The 18,383-nt window shown below is 47.2% G+C and overlaps 1 protein-coding gene across 1 annotated transcript; it reads right to left on the bottom strand.

Annotated features, from left to right (window-relative positions):
• Positions 1–492: 492 nt before the first annotated feature.
• On the bottom strand, positions 493–17,908 carry qsox2 (quiescin Q6 sulfhydryl oxidase 2). The gene is given in 16 exon segments (XM_084359648.1): positions 493–2,512; positions 2,514–2,599; positions 2,601–2,675; positions 2,677–2,754; positions 2,756–2,832; positions 6,327–6,515; positions 6,598–6,748; positions 6,840–6,962; positions 7,186–7,315; positions 7,408–7,563; positions 7,876–8,021; positions 8,417–8,507; positions 9,282–9,387; positions 9,525–9,573; positions 11,699–11,799; positions 17,498–17,908. Coding segments are annotated over 16 exon segments (2,040 nt in total). The 5' UTR covers positions 17,733–17,908; the 3' UTR covers positions 493–2,265.
• Between the last annotated feature and the right edge of the window lie 475 nt (positions 17,909–18,383).

The raw sequence follows: 18,383 nt of genomic DNA, 5'->3' as shown, positions 1-18,383 counted from the left end.
TACTGGTCGTTACTGGTTGTTGCTGGTTAATACTGGTCACTACCGGTTAATACGGGTTGTTACTGGTTAATACTGTCCTTCAGAATTAATATAGTTCAATCATATCTCGTCTCTTATCGTTTGTTTACATGTTAAACTCAGATGTTAACATTAAAAAATAAGCTACATGCTAAACATCAGCATGTTAGCATTGTAACTGTGAGCATCTCAGCGTGCTAACATGCTAATCTAAAATGATAAACATTGTAAAAATGATACCTGAAAAACATTAACGTGTTAGCATTGTCATTGTGTCTGAGTGGCATCACCATCCAAAGCTAACCTGCTAGCATAGCTACGTATAACAGCACAGGGACAAGTCGGTCTGACTCCAAACACTTTCAACGATTTGTTGTCCTTCGTGAAGTATAAACCAACCTGAGGTCAAAGGTCACACCGAACTGACTGAGCTGCTGCCTTGCTCAGTGGTTCAGTAAACAGAGTCAGTGAGAGTTGCAGAAACATGATTTATTTACATCTCATTAAAATAATTCATCATAAAAATACAAATTAAAAGAAGCTGTCAACAGAATCGACAGTTAAAAGTCTTTTATCGGTTTGTTTGGTGCATTCAGGGACCATCAGGTCAAACATCCATCAGTCCACCTGCAACTCTTCACTCCGTCACTGTGAAACTCACCTCAAACACAAACAGGTTAAAGATGAATAAAGACTGAGAAACGACACTGCAGATCACCTGAAGCTACCTGATCACACCTGGTGTGACTGAGACAGTTTAGACAGAAAACAAATCTAATTAAAAGTTATATTAAAATGGTAAAAAATAAATAATGAAAAGAGAAAACTGATAAATTCAAACAGGAAAATTTGAAATTTAAACTAAAATTGTCTGAAATTTTAATTTGACTTCACATTTTGACCCTATATGATATAAATAAAGAAAAAACAATGAAATATTTAAATGAACCTGTTGGTTTAAACACTGAACCAGATTAAAACAATAACACATTTATTATTCACAATCTTGGAAAATATTTCACTTTCTGCTTTTAAATGATCATTTTACAAAAAACTTGTCTCACTGACATTTAATTAGTCTGATTGAACTCAACAGCAGTGACATCATTATTTATTTGACATTTTAGGTTAAATTTTTAATTTTCCAATTTTATTTCTCAAAAAAACCCAAAAGTGATGAAAACTGAACAGAGTTCAATTTAAAATGTTAATTATATTGAACATTGGACCTTCTGTACACCCTGTGATGATGTCATCTGTTCAGTCACTTTCACTTCCTGTTTAAATAAGAAACATCACTATGACATCACTATGACATCACACCACCAGCTGACATCATCACTGATGACTCCATGTTGATATTTTATGGTTTTAAAAAAATACACTTTAAAGTTTTCACCTCTCAGAGTGACTTTTGGAATATTGATCTGTGACTAAATACTGCCAATCAATCAATCAATCAATCAATCAATCAATCAATGTGTCTACAGAGATCCATTCATCAGGACGGGCTCATGTTTCACAGTTAAAAGGCAAACACACACACACACACACACACACACACACACACACACACACACACACACACACACACACACACCCCAGTGTTTGTGCAGGTGGAGGGGGCGGGGCCTGAGAGGACAGGTGTAGCGTCTGTCAGCAGCGTTTGGCACAAAGTGAACCCAGCAGAACCAGTCTGGTCCCGTCCAGTCCCAGTCTGCTGCTGGGAGGTTTAAACCAAGTCCACCTGGTCCAGACCACCTGGTCCAGACCCGGTCTGACCCACAGGTCTGAACACACACCTGCTCACAGGATCAATAAATAAATGAGACCTGAGATCTGCTCCAGACCAGGATCTACATCTGAGGTCCAAATCCTGCAGACGGAGAAGAGAAACACCTCACAATCAGGTAACAGGTCTGCTGAGGTCCAGGTCCTGATTCCATCAGGTCCAGGTGTGATGGACGAGTTCAGAGGCGACGTTACTCTTCTGTTGGCACCTGTTAACTTCCGGACAAAGTCCTGACCCAGAGCTGAGCCAAACCAGTCCAGATCTGTACAACGGGTCTGTTCTTGACTGAACCGGTCTGGTCCAGGTAAACTGTTGGGCTCCTGAATAAAGTGGTCCGGTTCTGTAAAACCAGTCTGGCTCTTTTAAAAATGAACTGGTTAAGTCCTGTATAAAATGGTCCGGTCCGGGATAAACCTGGTCTTGTATAAACCGGTCCGGTTCTGTATAAAGCAGTCTCAGACGTGGAGGCGGGAGTAGCGGAGTTTCCACCTCCTGGACCGGACTTTGAAGAAGAAGAAGAGGAGCATGAGGAAGAGGCAGGAGCAGACGTACAGGACCACGCACAGACTCATGTCCACGCTGTTGAAACCCAGACCCAGAATCCAGACACCTCCTCCTCCTGCTGCTCCTGCTGCTCCTGCTCCTCCTCTACCTCCACCTCCACCACCCACAACCTCCCCCCTCTCCTCCCCCGTCAGAGCCTGGTGTCCCGGGTCTAGTCTCCAGCTTCGGATCAGCTTTCTTCTCTGGCTCCTTCCTCTCTCCTCCTCGGTGCTCCTCCTGAGGGCCGGCTGCTTTGTACAGGATCAGGATCTGGGTCAGGAGGAGGTGCCGGGAGTCGAGGGGGAGTCAGGGAGTATTTGGGGGGACAGGTTGGAGGCTCCGTAGTGCTGCCGGAGGAAGAGGAGGACCTTGTCCTGGTTCCAGATGTGGACGCCATTTTTTCTCCTCGTGGCAGGAGGGACAGAGGGAGGGGCTCGGCCACGGAGCTTTAGGGAAGAGGGGGTCGTCACTCAGAGAGCCTGAGGAGGAGGAGGAGGAGGAGGGGGGAGGAGGGGAGGGAGGAGGAGGGACGAGAGGGGAGGAGGAGGAGGGGAGGAGGAGGGGGAGGAGGAGGAGGAGGGGGAGGAGGAAGAGGGAGGAGGAGAGGGAGGAGGTGGAGGAGGAAGAGGAGGAGGAGAGGGAGGAGGTGGAGGAGGAGGAGGAGAGGGAGGAGGAGGAGGAGGGGGAGGGACGAGAGGGGAGGAGGAGGAGGGAGGAGGAGGGGAGGAGGTGGAGGAGGGGGAGGAGGTGAGGAGGTGGAGGAGGGGAGAGGGGAGGGTGGAGGAGGAGGAGGGGGAGGAGGGGAGGGAGGAGGAGGGACGAGAGGGGGAGGAGGAGGAGAGGAGGAGGAGAGGAGGAGGAGGAGGGGAGGAAGGAGGAGGAGGGGAGGAGAGGGGAGAGGCGAGGTGGAGGAGGAGGAGGAGGAGGGGAGGAGGGGGAGAGGGGGGAGGAGGAGGAGGAGGGGAGGAGGTGGGAGGAGGGGAGAGGGGAGGAGGAGGAGGAGGAGGGGAGGAGGTGGAGGAGGGGAGAGGGGAGGTGGAGGAGGAGGAGGAGGGGAGGAGGTGGAGGAAGAGGAGGAGGGGGGAGGGGGGGAGGAGGAGGAGGAGGGGGAGGAGGTGGAGGAAGAGGGGGGAGGGGGAGGAGGTGGAGGAAGAGGAGGAGGGGAGGAGGTGGAGGAGGTGGGAGGAGGAGGAGGAGAGAGAAATAAGAACAATGTCAAAAATATGCTGATGCAACATGAAATATTATTGGATTTTAGGGATAATCATTTCAGAACTACAGCTCCCATGATGCTCTTGGGGATGTAAACAGGATGTTGATGTTGACATGGATTCAATGAGTTATCTCCGAGCAGCAAATGTGTTTTTCACTCAAAGACAGAAAGAAGTTCATGCAGAACATTTGCTGAATTTACAAGAAGCAACAAATAAGTGAGAATGAGTCAGAGACAGAGTTTCACACAGTTTATAAAGTGTCTCCAACTCAACAACTCACTAAACTGACACATTTGTTAAGGGAGTCTGGGGACAAAGAAGTCGCCTATACTGGTTACTGTTTAGTGTGTTTGTAAAATGTGACATGTTTAGATCAATAAAATGTTTCTTCTTTCATAAATTGAGTGTAAATGGTGAAATCAGTGTAAACAGTGTGTTCAAACAGCTGCTAAATGTTGGCAGGTAAGACTTTAGCACTGTAGACACAGAAGCAGACAGGCTGGTACAAACTGACACTTTGTACAAGGAAACACACAACTGACTGTTTTCATTTAATGCTGAATTTACAACAAGGAGACAATGATTCAGAGTCTGTCAGAGACAGAGTTTCACTACGTTACAAAGTTTGTTTTAACTCAACAACTCTTAAAATCACCACATTTGTTAAAGCTGGAGTGTGTCAGTTATTTCTGGCGTCATCTGGTCAAAAATCAATAACAACCTCTCAGCACATTGTAACTCACAGTGTTATGACAGAGCACTGCTCCTCTGTCTCCTCTCCCTCTGTGTTCAGGCTTTAACAAATCAGTGCCGTGACGTCAGTGTTCAGCCAATCACAGTTCATTTTACAGAGCAAGCTGTTTTGGGCGTTCCTATTGGTTGCTCAACCAAAGTCGATGCGCGTTCACGTTCCGTGCGGACGTCCCGACAGGAAAAGCCGCTATCCCGGCATTACCAACAAAAGCGTACACGGCTAAGCCAGAAGAAGGAAGAAGAGTGACAACAGACGGAATAAATCGCGTGTCAACATTAGACAAGCGTGTCCGAGGTGGAGAGAGCTGAGCGATGGCATCGGGCTGAAGCTGGATCCTGAGCCTGCTGTTCTTCACCTGGACAGGTGTAAGTTTTACGTAGCTGATAATCTAAAGGTGTGGCAGTAATTGGCTGTGTAGTTGAAATGACCGTGAATCTAATAAAGCAGGCGGTTTGTGGTCACAAGTGACGAGTAATGTTGTGAGTTGATTAGCTTTATGCTAACCGTAGCCAAGGGCTCACGACAGCTACAAGTCAAAGTCAACGTCAAATGTATCGTCAGTAGCGTTATATATACACGACATACAGAGGACGTGTGTCTGTAGATATGGATGTGACGGTTAGTATTTATTTTCAGGTTGCGGTGAAAAGAAAGAAGTGTCTGAATAAAGTGGTTGTCTCCGATAGTCCGTGCATGTGGGGGTAATTGTTTACTTTAGCGTTATGTTTTATTATTCTCAGCATTCACAGCTCTTTCCTGTGATATATAAGTGTTGCTGTTGTCAGTAGATCATGCTGTATGAGTATCACGTCAGTATGACAAATATCGTAGCTTTATTAGTGCCAGACATGTAGGCTGTGTCACGCTGAGACGTCAGCAAGAAGTAATTGTCGTCGGTCTCTAAACGATGCAAAACTAATGTTTGTTTGTTTATACGTTCAATTTGTTCACGAGAGAAAGGTAAAGTACTTTCTTACCTGTAATTCGGCCACGGCAAGTGTGTGACAGAAAAGTTTCGACTTTCCACGAGAACGGTGTCGAAACAGGGTTTGGAGGGTGGAGCGCAGTTGTTTCCATCCCAGTCTCGTGTTTTTCACATATTCTACAAACTCCAGCTTTAAGGAGTCTGGTGATGTTGAGGTGATGTTGTAGAGAATGTTTACAGTCCAAACCCTCAGAAAGACGACACAGAGGCAAGGTTTGTAGAAAGTGGGCTCTGTTTGTTCTGGACTGACCCAACATTTATATCAGGGGTGTGAATCTTTGGGTGTCTCACGATTCGATTCGATTCCGATTCTCGATTCAAACGATTCTCGATTCAATAATTGATACAGTGTTAGTGTGTTAAGGCAAATTATGGCATCAAAACAACACAGTTTGTTTAAGATAATGTGATTTTTAAACAAACTGATTCCAATGATGTAATCACACAAAGGCAAACATTAAAAAAAGGAAACATTTATTCATGCTGAACAAATAAAAACTTACTGTACAAGAAATAACGTGCATAAATAAAATTGCCTAAATAAAAGCTGAGGCCAGCTGCCTTTTCTCCCAGAAGTTACAAAAATAAACTGTACACAAATCACACAAATTGGTGTTTTGTGTGATTTTCAAAATGGAAAAAAATAATAACATTTTATTTTTTAAATCGATTTTTGAAGTTTATGAATCGATTCAGAATCGCGATTCTTATGTGAATCGATTTTTTCCTCCACTCTTAATTTATATGCCTCAAAATCTGTTGACACAATCACACCTGCGTCGTGTCGACCTGCAGCGCCACCAATGTCCCGCTGATCTTTGCCTCATTGTTTCACATCCTTCCCAGTGTTATTTCAAGTACTTTCCAATAATCTTCCCCTAACTTGGGTGTGTGTATGTGTGTTTGCTCATGCATGTGTGTGTGTGTGCTATTAACTGTGGTGTCATTCGTATTTCCCAATCTTTTGTCAGTTGAAACAGACGGGTGTGTGCGTGTGCGTGTGCGTGTGCGTGTGCGTACCTGCCAGTCTGTAGTTGACCCGGTTGTGTTGGTTCCACAGCCACAGGACCTGCTCCTCTCTGTTCTGGACTCTCTCCATGCTGTCGGCTGCTGCCTGTTCAAAGTGTCGTCCACACTGCTCGCAGCCGAAGAACGTCCTGATGTAGCGGCGCATCACCTGCAGCACCGGCGCCACCTCGCCCTCCAGACCTGCACGAGACAGAGACGGTCACCAGACAGGCAGACGGGAGATGGAGCAGAAATCACCTGTTGTGTGTGTGTGTGTGTGTACCTGTGTTTTCCAGTGCGGTGGGTGTGGCATCATGTTGGACGGTAAGGACGTGGAACAGAGTCCAGAGGGAACATGGGTAACCTCGAAGCCCCGCCCTGCTGCCCTGGCAACCAACCCAGCGAAGCTCCGCCCCCAGGAACACACCTGAGATCTGGACAGGAAACAGGAGTTGAGGTGGTGTGTGTGTGTGTGTGTGTGTGTGTGTGTGTGTGTGTGTGTGTGTGTGTGTGTGTGTGTCTCACCCTCATCTTGTTGTCCACCAGGTCCAGGACTGCCTGGTAGGGGATTCGTGGCAGCGGCAGACTGAGCAGCCAATCAGAGAGAGTCTCCATCAGCTTCACCACAGAACCTCCACCTGGATACAACTAACAGGTGGAGAGTGATGATGTCACTGTACTGGAATCAATACAAGACCTCCAAAGATATCAATACTCAATATCGTGTTTGCTACAGGAGGAAAGTGACTCCAGGTCGTCAGTGAGTGTTACTGTGGAGGGAACAGATGCATGCTGGGATACTTGTTTACAGTGACGTGTTGTGATGAAGCAGGTGTCTGCTGACGTAGGAGGTCTGCAGCAGCTCCGTTACCTTTGCAACTAAAGTGACAAAGTCCTTGAAGATCTTAAGCTCCTCCCCCTCCAGGGTATTATGGGTAGCCAGCTCGACCCTCAGCAGGTAGTGGAGTGCTGACTCCAGGTCAGCTGTGTACACCTTCGACCTGCAGGGAGACACACAGGTTTACTGACCGTCCACTGACTCTACAGACTGAGCCGAGCCGGGCCGAGCCGGGCCGAGCCGAGTCGGTCTGACCTGTCGAAGTCTCTCCACGGCTCCATGCTCTGTTTGTCCTGCAGCGCCCCCGTCTGACCTCCACTGGAACTGCTGCTGCTGCCCGACTTCCACCTGCGCTGAACTCCAGGTAACGTCCTCAACAAGGAGGAGAAGAAGAAACGCAGCTTCTTCTCGCTGAAGGGAAGAAGAAGAAGAAGAAGAAGAAGAGAGTTGTTGGTTTGTACATGTGACTCATGAGAACAGACTTCCTGTTTGAATCAAATCAAATAAAAATAAAAATAAAAGCTAAATGACAATAAACTGTGTGTGTGTGTATGTGTGTATGTGTATGTGTGTGTGTGTGTGTGTGTGTGTGTATGTGTATACAGTATGTGTGTGTGTGTATGTGTATATGTGTGTGTGTGTGTGTGTGTGTGTTTGTGTGTGTGTGTGTGTGTGTGTGTGTGTGTGTGTGTGTGTGTGTGTATGTGTGTGTGTGTTACTCACACATGCAGGTGTGTGTGTGTGGCGTTGGGATGCAGCAGGTAGATGGAGGGGAAGGTTGTGATCTTCAGAGTGTCCAGCAGGAGGCGATCAGAGCTCAGAGCTCTCTTCACCTCCACACCTGAGTACTGCAGCAGGTCCAGGGTCACCTGAGAGACAGACAGACAGACAGACAGACAGACAGTCAGTCAGTCAGTCAGTCAGACAGACAGACAGACAGACAGACAGTCAGACAGACAGACAGACAGACAGACAGACAGTCAGACAGACAGACAGACAGTCAGTCAGACAGACAGACAGACAGACAGACAGACAGACAGTCAGTCAGACAGACAGACAGACAGACAGACAGACAGTCAGACAGACAGACACACAGACAGTCAGACAGACAGACAGACAGTCAGTCAGACAGTCAGACAGACAGACAGACAGACAGACAGACAGTCAGTCAGACAGACAGACAGTCAGTCAGACAGACAGTCAGACAGAGCGTCTGCTGTCCAGTTGAAGTTACACTTCCTTCTTTATTATTCTTCTGTCTCACCTCTCGTCCTACGAAGGACTCTGGTTCCTCGATGATGATGGCGGTGTAGTGATCTGACCTTTGACCTATCAGAGGGAGCAGCTCCACAGAGCTACAGACAGACAGACAGATCTGTATCAGTTGTTTCTTTTATTTGGTACTGTTGCTTTACTCGGCTCGGTTCGACCCAGTCTCAGCTAAAACAAACGTGGTCACGGTGGAGACGACAGAAGCAGACCCGTCACAGGACCGATCAATAATCAGAACAGAACACATTATATCTGATTTATCATATTGATTTATAGAAAAACATGTCAGCTTCAAGGGAAAACTGTTTGTCTCTGTGGTCTGTGTGGTTCTGTTCTGTGTGGTTCTGTTCTCTGTGGTCTGTGTGGTCTGTGGTTCTGTTCTCTGTGGTCTGTGTGGTTCTGTTCTCTGTGGTTCTATTCTCTGTGGTCTGTGTGGTTCTGTTCTCTGTGGTTCTGTTCTCTGTGGTCTGTGTGGTTCTGTTCTGTGTGGTCTGTGGTTCTGTTCTCTGTGGTCTGTGTGGTTCTGTTCTGTGTGGTTCTGTTCTCTGTGGTTCTATTCTCTGTGGTCTGTGTGGTTCTGTTCTCTGTGGTTCTGTTCTCTGTGGTCTGTGTGGTTCTGTTCTCTGTGGTCTGTGTGGTTCTGTTCTCTGTGGTCTGTGTGGTTCTGTTCTCTGTGGTTCTGTTCTCTGTGGTCTGTGTGGTTCTGTTCTCTGTGGTTCTGTTCTCTGTGGCCTGTGTGGTTCTGTTCTCTGTGGTTCTATTCTCTGTGGTCTGTATGGTTCTGTTCTCTGTGGTTCTATTCTCTGTGGTCTGTGTGGTTCTGTTCTCTGTGGTTCTGTTCTCTGTGGTTCTGGTACCTGTATGGTTCCAGTGGAGGACAGTGATCGGGCCAGTCCAGTTTGGTGTGATTCTGCAGGATGTTCACCATCAGCTGTCTCACTGACTGGATCTCTCTGTCTGCACCTGGAGAGACAGACAGTTTGTCTCCAACAGATCAGACTGTAAACTTTAAATGACCTCATGTTTCAAGCTGTGAGACAGGTGGTGTGAGACAGGTGGTGTGAGACAGGTGGTGTGAGACAGGTCTGAATGTGTCTCACCTCTGTAGGTGGTCCCTCTGTCTGTCTCTGGACTGTGAGCCCGAAAGTACTGAAGACAAAAACATGACAGAGGTTATTACACATGACTTATGTAGTACTAATACACACTGTGAGTATCATGTAGTACTAATACACACTGTGAGTATCATGTAGTACTAATACACACTGTGAGTATCATGCAGTACTAATACACACTGTGAGTATCATGTAGTACTAATACACACTGTGAGTATCATGTAGTACTAATACACACTGTGAGTATTATGTAGTACTAATACACTGTGAGTATCATGTAGTACTAATACACACTGTGAGTATCATGTAGTACTAATACACACTGAGTATCATGCAGTACTAATACACACTGTGAGTATCATGTAGTACTAATACACACTGTGAGTATTATGTAGTACTAATACACTGTGAGTATCATGTAGTACTAATACACACTGTGAGTATCATGTAGTACTAATACACACTGTGAGTATCATGTAGTACTAATACACACTGAGTATCATGCAGTACTAATACACACTGAGTATTATGTAGTACTAATACACACTGTGAGTATCATGCAGTACTAATACACACTGAGTATCATGTAGTACTAATACACACTGTGAGTATCATGCAGTACTAATACACACTGAGTATCATGTAGTACTAATACACACTGTGAGTATTATGTAGCACTAATACACACTGTGAGTATTATGCAGTACTAATACACACTGAGTATGATGCAGTACTAATACACACTGTGAGTATGATGCAGTACTAATACACACTGTGAGTATCATGTAGTACTAATACACACTATGAGTATCATGCAGTACTAATACACACTGTGAGTATGATGCAGTACTAATACACACTGAGTATGATGCAGTACTAATACACACTGTGAGTATCATGCAGTACTAATACACACTGTGAGTATCATGCAGTACTAATACACACTGAGTATGATGCAGTACTAATACACACTGTGAGTATCATGCAGTACTAATACACACTGAGTATCATGCAGTACTAATACACACTGAGTATTATGTAGTACTAATACACACTGTGAGTATCATGTAGTACTAATACACACTGAGTATCATGCAGTACTAATACACACTGAGTATTATGTAGTACTAATACACACTGTGAGTATCATAGCAGTACTAATACACACTGAGTATTATGTAGTACTAATACACACTGTGAGTATCATGCAGTACTAATACACACTGAGTATCGTGTAGTACTAATACACACTGTGAGTATCATGCAGTACTAATACACACTGAGTATCATGTAGTACTAATACACACTGTGAGTATTATGTAGTACTAATACACACTGTGAGTATTATGCAGTACTAATACACACTGAGTATGATGCAGTACTAATACACACTGTGAGTATGATGCAGTACTAATACACACTGTGAGTATCATGTAGTACTAATACACACTGTGAGTATCATGCAGTACTAATACACACTGTGAGTATCATGCAGTACTAATACACACTGAGTATGATGCAGTACTAATACACACTGTGAGTATCATGCAGTACTAATACACACTGTGAGTATGATGCAGTACTAATACACACTGTGAGTATGATGCAGTACTAATACACACTGTGAGTATCATGCAGTACTAATACACACTGTGAGTATCATGCAGTACTAACGCCAGGTTCAGACAGGACGTGGAAGCGCCGAGGAGCGGAGCCATTTTGGTTCCGGCGCCCGTGGTAACCGATGGTGTCGTTCACAGAGGAAGCGCCGAATGTGTCAAGCCGAGCAGGAAGTCAAACAAAGCAACAACAAGAAATCCTGTCGATTTTCTAAATAAAACTATTTGCGATAATCAAACACCCTGACTGACAGAAAACTACTCATTACTATGAAGTGGACGTACATTTACAGTTGTCAGGAAAACATGGCGTTGTAATTTTATGCGGTTATTTACTTTCCTGTGGTGAAAAAACAGCTGTGTGACGACAGAACAGCTGAGGAGCAGAGCAGAAGGGCCGTGGGGCTTCGGCGTCCTGTCTGAACCTGGAGTAATACACACCGAGTATCACGTAGTACTAATACACACTGAGTATCATGCAGTACTAATACACACTGAGTATCATGCAGTACTAATACACAGTGTAAGCAGTACTAGTACCTTGAATGTTGGGTAGAACTTGATGCTGAACTCTTTACACACATCAAAGTTTTCCTCCTGAGCGCAGTCCAACACCCCGACACTGACCGCCTGCTGCCAGTCTGACACACAGACAGAGAGACAGGTCAGGCAGAGAGACAGACAGACAGACACACAGACAGAGAGACAGGTCAGGCAGAGAGACAGACAGACAGACACAGAGAGAGAGAGACAGGTCGTAGGTAGGTGTGATGGCGCTGTAGGACACGGCAGCTTGTCCAGTCGCTCTGCAGCACTGTTTTTGTTTTTACCTTTCTTTTCTACCTTTTCGGCTTTTTTAAATATTTTACTTCTTAACGAAGGATTTTAAATGTATCCCACGGATACAGCGGACTCAAAGGAACACGCGGGAGTCGGCTCTCTCGTTAACTCTGGAGAGGAGTTGCTGGCTCTTAGGACGAGCAAACATGGACAGAAACACAACATCCCAGTGGAGCTGCGGAGGCTGGGGCTAAGCTAAAGGCTAGGCTAGCGGACAACCGGAGGCGCTTCAAACCATCGATTCCCTCCGTGATCATGGGGAATGTCAACTCGCTGCCGAATAAGATGGACGAGCTGGCCGCTTTGGAGAACCAGCAGATTTACCGTGAGTGCAGCTTGTTCAAAGCAAGGACCAGCACAGTGGGGGAGGGTGTGGAGAGAGCGAGCGACTTGAACAACTTCTTCAATAGGTTCAGCCACTCCACTCCACCCCCATCCTCACTGGACCCAGCCCCCCTCCCCCTCCCAGTGCATCTCCACCCGACGGCCGCAGTCACCCCCCACGCTGTTCTCCCTCCCTCACCCCTCCCCAGCCCCAGCTCCATGCCCCCCCCCGCCCCTCGACGGCAGCTGAGCAGTCCCCCCTCCCCTCCTCACAGCCTCCTCCCTGCATCTCAGCTGACCAGGTGAGAGGAGAACTGAGGAAGCTCCGGCCCGGAAAGCAGCAGGACCAGACACACGTGTCCCCATCTCCTCAGGACCTGCGCTGCTGAACTCGGGGAGCCGCTTCAAGGGGTCTTCAACATGAGCCTGCAGCTCGGGAGAGTGCCCACCCTCTGGAAGACATCATGCATCGTTCCAGTTCCAAAGCAGAACCGGCCCAGCGAGAGAATGAATGACTTCCGACCGGTGGCACTCACATCGCATCTGATGAAGACTCTTGAGCTGCTCTTCCTCAACATCCTCAGGCCGCAGGTACAGCACGCTGAGGACAGCCTACAGTTTGCCTACCGAGCAGAGGTCGGTGTGGAGGACGCCATCCTCTACCTCCTACACCGAGCTCACTCGCATCTGGGCAAGGGAAGTGGCACAGTCAGGATTCTCTTCCTGGACTTTTCGAGTGCCTTCAACACCACCCAGCCCCTTTTACTCCAGGAAAAACTGATCAGAATGCGAGTGGACCCCTGCCTGGCTGCTTGGATTTCCAGCTACCTCACCGACAGACCACAGTATGTCAGGCTAAAGGACATCACGTCTGACACTGTTGTCAGCAGCATAGGAGCTCCGCAGGGGACGGTGCTGTCCCCCCTCCTCTTCACTCTGTACACAGCGGACTTCTGCTACAACACTGATACGTGCCACATCCAGAAGTTCGCAGATGACACGACCATCATGGGGTGTGTCAGAAACGATGAAGAGGAGGAATACAAGAGCCTGGTGAGGAACTTTGTTGTCTGGTGCCACACAAACAACCTGCAGCTCAACACCTCAAAGACTAAAGAACTGGTCATGGACTTCGGGAGGGACAGACCCAGACCGAGACCAGTTCTGTTAGAAGCAGAGGAGGTGGAGGTCGTGGAGACCTATAAATATCTTGGGCTGTGGCTGGACAACAAGCTGGACTGGGTGAGCAACACAAAGCAGCTGTACAAGAAGGCTCAGAGCAGGATGTACTTCCTGAGGAGGCTACGATCCTTCAACATCTGCAGGAAGCTCCTGTGGATGTTCTACCAGTCCGTGGTAGCCACAGTTCTCTCCTATGCTGTGGTGTGCTGGGGCGGCAGCACATCAAAGGCGGACCTTTCCAGGTTGGAAAAGCTGGTCAGGCGGGCCGGCTCAGTGGTCGGCATGAAGCTGGACCTTCTGGTGACAGTGGCAGAGAGGAGAACATCCTGGATAATGCCAACCACCCTCTGCACACTGTCATCAGCAGCCAGAGGAGCCGGTTCAGCGACAGGCTGCTCCTTCCAAAGAGCCGACAAACACATGAAAAACTCTTTGTCCCCCATCAAACTGCTCAGCTCCTCACTGGGGGGAGGAGGGCGAACAGATGAGCACTGAACACTGATACAGAGAGACCGAAGGACAGTCAAAGTATATGTACATATATTGTGTTATTTTATTTTATTTCACTTTATTTTATATTTATCCATGTATATGTATACTTTTCTACTGTGTGTGTAACAGTGCTGTGAATGAATGACATGGAGCTTCAATTTCCCTCAGGGAACCTCCCAAAAGGATCAATAGAGTCTGAGTCAGACAGACAGACAGACAGAGAGAGAGAGAGAGACAGTCTGTGTCTTCTGTGTGTGTGTCCCAGCTGTCTGTCTCCCTGGGGGGGGGGGGGGTTTCTCAGATGTCCTTTGACCCCGACAGCAGGTCCACATAAAGAGAAAGTGTGTGTGTGTGTGTGTTAGAGGCAGCTGGTCTCAGAGAGTTGGAGGCAGATGGAGACTGAAGACAGCAGACTGATTCCCACAGGTTGTTCTGTGTGTGTGTGTGTGTGTGTGTGTGTGTGTGTGTGTTCAGTGTTTGTTGTTCCAGTGTAAATCAACCAATCAGAGAGAAGTGGACGTGTTCAGTTTACTGTGACATGAAAGCAACAAACATGACTTCCAACCTCTAAGCTCATACAGCGGCAGCAGACTAACCGCTAATTGCTGCTAACTGTAGATGTTGTAGCTAGCTAGCTCAGTTAGCCATGCAGCTAGTGGCACGAACTGGGAGCTTGGAGTGGTATTATGAAGAAGGACAGGCTAGCAGGTTAGCATGCTAACCTCAGCAGATATCTCTGCAGCTCAACACAGACTTTGATATAAATCAAGTGTTTCTTCACATTTTTACATTTAATTTGAAATACTATGAAATATATCTCAGTGATGACATCATAGACAAAAGTCAACTTTATTAGTGCTTTTGTATTATTTCATAACGAACTGACACTGATCATCATCAGAGCAGAGAGGAGGCCTTCAGCTGTGATCCAGATCAATATGAGCTGATTGGTTTGCTTCAGGGCAGTGAGCTAACTGAGCTAACTTAACTGAAGCTATAACTTTAAAACAAATTATTATTTCATGTCTTACTGGTGATTCAGGTTCCTGGAACCGTCCTGGGGCTGTTCCAGAAAGGAGGTTCAACAGACTCTGAGTCGAACCCTGAGCTCTGAGCTGACTCACCTGTGAAGTGAAACTCTGAGTGTTCAGTCCCAGAACAGCTGATCTCAGTCAGGTAAGTCGACTCTGAGTATGTTAACTCTGAGTTGAGCTCGTGCCTGACGACTAGTAAAAAGCCATCATCAATGGAGCTCGGATACTGTGATTCACCATGGCAACAGGGGAGAAAACAGGAAGCAGACATTTTCTGGGGGGAAAAAAGTAACACGGCTGCGGCCGTAACAAAAATCACTGACAGAGTTTTAGATGCGGTCTTCTTTTCATTTTGAATTTAACGTCACTGTCTTTTCTATTAGACTTTGAGGAAGTGGTTGAATGTTGTTCAATGTTTTATTTTATTTTAGGCTATTTTATTTTATTCAAATCGGCTGAAAATTAAATATAAAAACTTTCTCACGATGGCTCCTCACTTTGGTTTTATTTCACATATTAAACAAAGTCAAAGTTTATTCAGTGGATATTTTAACTTGTAGTAGCTTTTACCACCAACAGATGCTGTTTAACACACATCTGTGTCCTAACATCCTGCTGAGCAGATGAACATGAGGTGGTGCTCACCTCCACCTCCACCTCCACCACGTCCGCCAGAGGCAGAGGAGCTGGTCCTGAGTCAGCCCGCTGGGTGACCAGAGGCTGAGGAGCTGGTCCTGAGTCAGCTCGCTGGGTGACCAGAGGCAGAGGAGCTGGTCCTGGGTCAGCTCGCTGGGTGACCAGAGGCTGAGGAGCTGGTCCTGAGTCAGCTCGCTGGGTGACCAGAGGCAGAGGAGCTGGTCCTGGGTCAGCTCGCTGGGTGACCAGAGGCTGAGGAGCTGGTCCTGAGTCAGCTCGCTGGGTGACCAGAGGCTGAGGAGCTGGTCCTGAGTCAGCTCGCTGGGTGACCAGAGGCAGAGGAGCTGGTCCTGGGTCAGCTCGCTGGGTGACCAGAGGCAGAGGAGCTGGTCCTGGGTCAGCTCGCTGGGTGACCAGAGGCAGAGGAGCTGGTCCTGGGTCAGCTCGCTGGGTGACCAGAGGCAGAGGAGCTGGTCCTGGGTCAGCTCGCTGGGTGACCAGAGGCAGAGGAGCTGGTCCTGGGTCAGCTCGCTGGGTGACCAGAGGCTGAGGGCGTCACTCGCCCCCAGGACCCAACATTAGAGGCAGACACACACTTCCTGTCTACAGACTGAACTAGAAGTCATTTAGTCTTATACTCAATGCGGCGGAAAACTAGAAACACGGACTTTGAAGTTACGTTGTTGGAAAAGTCCAGCGGGCTCTACTGATGGTTCCTGTTGTAGCTTCTGTGGGAAATACAGAAGCCAAATGAAATGTGAGTTATTTCTGTTTCTGGCTGCTGAAGGTGATTGATTAACCTGTGAAGTGATTAAAGACGATGGTTCAGACCTGAGAGCGCGTCAGCGATGACGTGTAGCCTGATATTCGCTGTGCGGCCGGAGAATATAAATGACGGACTGATGAGGAGCGGTTCTGTTGGGTCCAGTCCTCGTCAGGGAGCGAGAGCTCATCTAAATGAATCTAAATTCTCCTCCTGGTGTAAAACTGTGAATTATTTCTGCTTCAACATGATCGACTGAGAAGGAAAGGACAGCCGCTGTCAGACAGCTCCGTCACACTCAGGGTTTCTTCAGGTGAACCAGTGAGCAGGTGAGGTCCACAGAGTCAGTTACCGCGGTAACAGACCAGAGGTTCAGTTTCCTCTTTCTGGAGCTGAACACTCAGTTTCTCTCACCTCAGGGTTAACACACTCAGAGTCCCCCCCCCCGGACTTCCTGGAGCAGGTCTGAGACGTGACAGACCTCAGGTGTCACCTGTCTGTTGCCTGGAAACGAGCTCAGTACTGGGTCACTACAACCACCTGTTAGCTTAATCAAGCTAACTAGCGCTAACAGTGATGATGGTGTGTTAGCCTGTAGCGGCCGAGTCTGATCACCTGACGGTTATTAGCATCAACACAGCTAGTTTGAGCTAACAGATATTTAATTAGCTCATACTGTAGTAATCACTGTTAAGTCAGATAAGTATTTAATGAGCCTTGTCTACAACAGTGTGCTGCCATTCTTGTATCGACGTCACTCCACCGCTCCAAACTTCATTACAAAATATGCCAATTTTCAGTCGCTTCACACAACCCAATACATTCAGCATATGGTTGAGTCACACGAGGGAGAGTTTAGGTTTTACTGTAATCACCTGTTGATTTTTTGATTGTATTGATGCCGAATTAAAGAAAAGATAAGATGGTACCAGAAAACACAACGAGTGGTACTTAAACATGTATCACTGTTTTACCGACGAACAATAAATGAAGTAAACAGCATATTTTGAATGGAGTCTGGTGTTCCTGTTTACAAAGGAACCAAACCGAGTGTGTTTGCGGTGGTACCTTTGACGTCCTGGGCCAGAGCCTTCCATGTGCTGGAGTACTGGATGCAGTGTCCACACCAGGAGGAGAAGAACTGGACCAGCCAGGCCGAGGACGAGTTACTGACGGTGGGCTTCAGGCTGCTGCTGCCCAGGATCACCAGCGGGTCCTCCTCCGTGTACAGGCGGGCAGCGGCTCCCACACACCCGGGGACGAGCCAGAGGACGACCGCCACTTTAAACCAGAGCCGGAGCATCTCGGCTGTCCGTGGAAAGACACACCGAGGACAGGCTGTCAGAGAGCGGGACAGTTTGAGCCGAGGAGACGCAGAGACAGCCGCGGAGACATGAGAGCTGCTGCCCCGTGTTACAGCAGAGAGGAGCACAGACGACAGACGGCTCACTCTAAACGGGTTTCCAAAAACCAAAGAACCGGAAAGGCTGAAGAGAATACCGTCAAAACACAATAAATAGATTTGTAAAATAAAAACTTTATTGACATCATAGTTTAAACAGGAAGAAGAACTACTGAACAGGATAATCGTTTCACCTGATCGGTTGTTATGGTTAAGGTTCTACTTCTGTTTTAATCGTAGAGTAAATCCTGTTTTCAACAGACGATCTTTGTCAAGCTGAGACTGACGCCTTAGCTGACGTAAGAGACGTGCTGCGTTCACGTGTACTCGAAGATTCTCTGCTACAGTGACGGCAGAGTGATACAAAGGTCAAACAAACTCCAGCTGATCTTTAAATGTTCATTATCTGCTTATGAAATATGGTGTGAGAGGTGGAGGGTGAGGATGAGTCTGTTGTAGGCCTACAAACAGGAGCTGAGGTGTAACTTGAAGTCTGAGAGTAGGCGACTCTAAAGTTGAGTCCGTGCCATCACTGGACTTGTTAGTCTGTGT

Source organism: Pagrus pagrus, assembly GCF_965226575.1.
Source record: "Pagrus pagrus genome assembly, chromosome: 8".
Classification (NCBI taxonomy): domain Eukaryota; kingdom Metazoa; phylum Chordata; class Actinopteri; order Spariformes; family Sparidae; genus Pagrus; species Pagrus pagrus.
The sequence above is the reverse complement of the archived record's forward strand: the minus strand, read 5'-3'. Positions and strand labels throughout refer to the sequence as shown.